At 40.3% G+C, this 4,305-nt stretch overlaps 1 protein-coding gene across 1 annotated transcript; it reads right to left on the bottom strand.

Annotated features, from left to right (window-relative positions):
• Nucleotides 1-1,401: 1,401 nt before the first annotated feature.
• Nucleotides 1,402-3,921, bottom strand: LOC107689526 (complement C1q-like protein 2). The gene is made up of 2 exons (XM_016487530.1): nucleotides 3,149-3,921; nucleotides 1,402-2,058 (listed from the first exon to the last, which is right to left on the bottom strand). The coding sequence occupies exons 1-2, from the start codon at nucleotides 3,716-3,718 to the stop codon at nucleotides 1,879-1,881; spliced, it is 750 nt and encodes a 249-aa protein (XP_016343016.1). The 5' UTR covers nucleotides 3,719-3,921; the 3' UTR covers nucleotides 1,402-1,878.
• Nucleotides 3,922-4,305: the final 384 nt, after the last annotated feature.

The raw sequence follows: 4,305 nt of genomic DNA, 5'->3' as shown, positions 1-4,305 counted from the left end.
GGTGAGAAAGACGTAGTATTAAATGTATTAAAAATATACTTGAAATTGCATTAATTTTAACACAATTTAATATATTAATATATATGGCAAATAGCTTAAAATTTATCTTAAGCATATCTTGAAATACGTTTAATATACTTAAAGTTGTTTCAAAATAATACATTTAATATGCACTTAGTATAGTATAATTTAAATATAGTAAGTATGTCTGAAAAAGCACAATTTAAATATATTTCTTTTTCACCTGGGTAATCAGGCATTTATGAAGGCTCATGATATATAAAGCCAAGTGTCGGATGGATTAACAGACACTCTGTTGTTGTTTGAGGATGTTTATTAACCTTCCATTTATTTTAATCAGAACATAAAACATCTGAATGTACAGGCACCAATTACCAATCAAAAAGCACACCAGAATAACTCAAAATAACTTTGTTTTTCAGAATAGTGTCAGTGGTTGGAATTTTGGCCATTTTAATACATGGACTTTATTTGGTTGATCACAGTAGACATAATTTTCTCTTTCAGCATTCTCTTTCAGTGATGTTTGGCGTGCTCGTTGTATTAGGTGTTATCGCTGAAGATCTCAGAAGAACCTGTGTAAGGTCAAACGTCAAGTCCCAGAGTTCACTGCTGAACTACAACACTTCATTAACACACACACACACAAACACACAGGCTTGTTATTTAAAGGGGTCATATGATGCGATTTCAATTTTTCCTTTCTCTTTGGAGTGTTACAAGCTCTTGGTGCATAAAGAAGATCTGTAAAGTTGCAAAGACTAAAGTCTCAAAACCAAAGAGATATTCTTTATAAAAGTTAAGAGTTAACCACGCCTACCTAAAACGGCTTGTTCTAACATGCCCCCACATACCTACATCACGATCTGGGAAGATTTGCATAACGCCGCCCAAATGTTCACACAACGAAAGAAGGCATAACTTTTATTCTCGCTGTAGTATTGTTGACGCTGCAGCCATCATAAACACATTTCATTACACCAAATACACAAAATAATGTTCTTTTTAGCAACACCATATGACCCCTTTAAATACAAACTGAAAATCGTGTCGTATGTTTCAAAATAAATCCATTTGCAGCTGAGTTTAATTTGAGAGTTTAAAGGCATAATTTAGCCAAAAAGATTCCTTCATCACTGACTCACCGTCAGGTCGTTCCAAACCTGAAGATTTTCTTTTTAGTGTAACCAAAGATATTTTGAAGAATGCTGTGGGTCCAAACAACATTGGACCCCACTGACTTTCATTGTTATGGGAAGGAAAAGCGGAGACATTTTACAAAATATCTCTTTCTGGGTTACACAAAAGAAAGAAAGTCATTAAGGTTTGGAACATGAATAAGCAAATGACGACAGAAAATTTTTGGGTGTACTATCCGTTTAGTTTAGTTTTTTTTTTTTTCAATGCTTAAAATCTTTTTGTTTACACTTGTCCAGATTTAGAGCAAAATATGCTTGTCCATGTCCACATGAAACCCATTTAGCTAACACCAGAAATTGCATCACACTAGGGGCCACTAGGGGCTCATAAATGCAGGAAAATAATTTCATTTGAGCAAAAATCACCCAGAGAACAATACAGATATGCTAACACTCATTAAAGTGTTGTATCCTGATTACCATCCTTGTGCATGATTAACGCGTTTCATTTAATTGGGTATAATAGCCAAACACAAGACATCATTAAACAGAAAGGGACAAATTCAGACAACATATTCTCACACTGGTGCTGAGATCAGATGACCCTTCTATTCCCATCGACACTACGGACAAGAATGACAATGAAGTGCCGAGAGAGTGTGCCGCGCGGAGAGAGGAGATTCATCAACAGTCAGATTGAAACGAAGCAGGTGGCAGCTCAGTCTGGATACAGAATGAAACCAGAAAATGTACTGTATTTGTTGTTGTTTCCTCCGTGCGCCTTTCCGCCGTCGAGTTTGACATAAATCTCGTCGCCAGAGTCCAGGTGCAGCACAGCACTGTTGCTCGCGTAGTCGTAGTTCTGATCGGCGTCTTGCGCGATGGCACTCGCCCGAACCTGTTCAAATAAACGCAGAATGTCATTCAGTGCCATGATAGCCAGTATACTAGAACTAAAACTTCTCTTTTGACCTTGTTTTAATATTTGTGAATAAGGAGAAATCACACCCTGTCGTTTTGCTAGTTTTGGTAAAGAATTAAGAAAGGCATGGCTTATAATAATAATAATGATTAAAAATAGCCCAAATTATTTGTTTATTATTATTGTACCAGTACTTATTTTAATACATCATACATGCATTCACCTCCTGTCTGCAGCAACAACAGCCAATGTTTTGTTATTAATGCACAATATGCCTATGCGTTCGACTGCTCTTTATCTCGTAATGCAAATCGTATTTTATTGTACGATGCATAGCGTTTTGTTGAAATGTTTATTAGCCTATATCCCCCAGAGAACCAGCGAGATTCAGACCTTTTGTCTTCAACGCCAGTTGCAAATCAAAGAAAACAGATAACAATGCCTTTTTGTCAGCTTACACCACTTTTCAGATTTTGATATTTAAAATAACAGAACATGTCTGAATACGGTCACATCCATAGAGTTCTTCGAACGCATCAGTCATGGATCTTGTTTGATACGCGTAATTACCACACCTTGCGCAATCACTTGACAGTCGATGCATTTGGATCATATCAAAGTAATCGCATAAAACTAATTTGAAATGTTGTTTTATCTGTGTGCCAATTATATGACTTGAACTGGCTTCAACGTTTTTCAACAATTTCTGTCAGTAGCCTTGAACGTTCTGGACAAAATCTCGCGCAACCCATTTATCTCTCGATCGGCACCTTAATGCACTTACGCCAGTTCTGTCTATCTGATGTGGAAATCTGATGTGGAAATCTAGAATAATGTGATAAATAATGACTTATGGATGTACCGCGATAAAGATGTTGCTATACGGTTACTTACGCAACTTTTGTGCGGAACGCTGTTTAAAAACACGGTTGAAATATACCTGGGGAAATAATGTTCTTTAAGACCCATCATTTTTCTTGATCCCCTTTGGGTGACTCGAGACTCAATTAGCCTTAATTAGCATCATGTGTTTGCTGTTTTGCTCCTGTAAACGTAGTAGAAATACCTGTCCGTTTTTACAGAGGTCTGCCCACATGCTTGTTCCGTCCCCTCCGCGCATCAGCACATGGTAGGTGAAGTAGTAAATTCCCGATACCTGGCACGTAAACTTGCCGGTAGTGGGATCATAGTGATTTCCCACATTTGTCACAACATCATCAAAGCGGAGCACCTCGTAGCCTTCGTGAGGGTTCTTGAGACCCACATAAAAAGCGATCTTGATGTTCCCCAACGCTGGACCAACGTCTCCTGTCTCAGTCCTCGCCGTTCCCGATGTGATGCCGGTAAATCCAGGTCTGCCGGAGTCTCCAGGTGGTCCCCTTGGACCAGGTGGACCCGGTTCGCCAGGTGGACCCCTGGGACCCGGTTTGCCCGGACGCCCCGGTTCCCCTCTAGTCCCTTGAGTGAAAGATGGTGGAATGGCACTGAGATCCTGCATCACCTCCAGCGCCGTGGCACTCGCTTTGGGATTGTACGGATCACAGATCATCCGACAAGTGCCCATCATTTCGTAGTGCGCTGAAACCACTGAGGTCTGGACCAGAAGCGGAATTGCGATGACCAGCGCTACGATCATGACGATGCCCACGACCGCGCCAATTATTCGCTTGGTGTGGAGCACACGGGAAGCTCGCGCTAAGAAGTCCGGCTCGTTTTTAGAGGAAATGGTGACACGCGGACTGGAAAGTACGGCAAGCGTAAAACACTCTCTTTCCTTTAAATGTATATAAAAATATACACACCCACCAACACAGTCAGAAATGTGCCGTACCTCCCCTTCTTGTGACCTCTGGCAGAATAGCACTGTATTTGCCAGAATTGTCGGAGAAACTATTGGCTTTGGCACGCGCGCCGGAGCGCGAGGCGGAGCGGTGAAGGTTGCGCACAGAGAGAGAAGATGCGCTGACTGACGTAGCAACACGGTTGCAGTTTGGATGAAAGATGCTCTAAAGCTATAAATAAATATAGAGGACGATCCGAGCGTAACAAAACATATGTTCTCGTTCAACAGAATTGGTTTTAAGCCCATCTCTCTACAGACTTGTAATTGTGTTAATTGGCATTCATAAGTTTTAGTTTATCTCGTTTTCAGTTCGATGCAAATTTTAGAATGTTATAATTCTTCATGTTCATCACTCTTTCCATGCTGATGGTGTCTGTGCA

Source organism: Sinocyclocheilus anshuiensis, unplaced genomic scaffold (genome assembly GCF_001515605.1).
Source record: "Sinocyclocheilus anshuiensis isolate Anshui unplaced genomic scaffold, SAMN03320099.WGS_v1.1 scaffold1199, whole genome shotgun sequence".
NCBI lineage: Eukaryota > Metazoa > Chordata > Actinopteri > Cypriniformes > Cyprinidae > Sinocyclocheilus > Sinocyclocheilus anshuiensis.
Note: the sequence above shows the minus strand (reverse complement) of the source record. Positions and strands in the feature narration are given on the sequence as shown.

Excerpts from the sequence above, each read along its gene's own strand:
- LOC107689526 (XM_016487530.1), bottom strand. The coding sequence starts at position 3,718 with ATGATCGTAGCGCTGGTCATCGCAATTCCGCTTCTGGTCCAGACCTCA. Across the intron at positions 2,059-3,148 it reads ACCTCTGTAAAAACGGACAG|GTTCGGGCGAGTGCCATCGC; the intron begins GTATTTCTACTA and ends TTATTTGAACAG.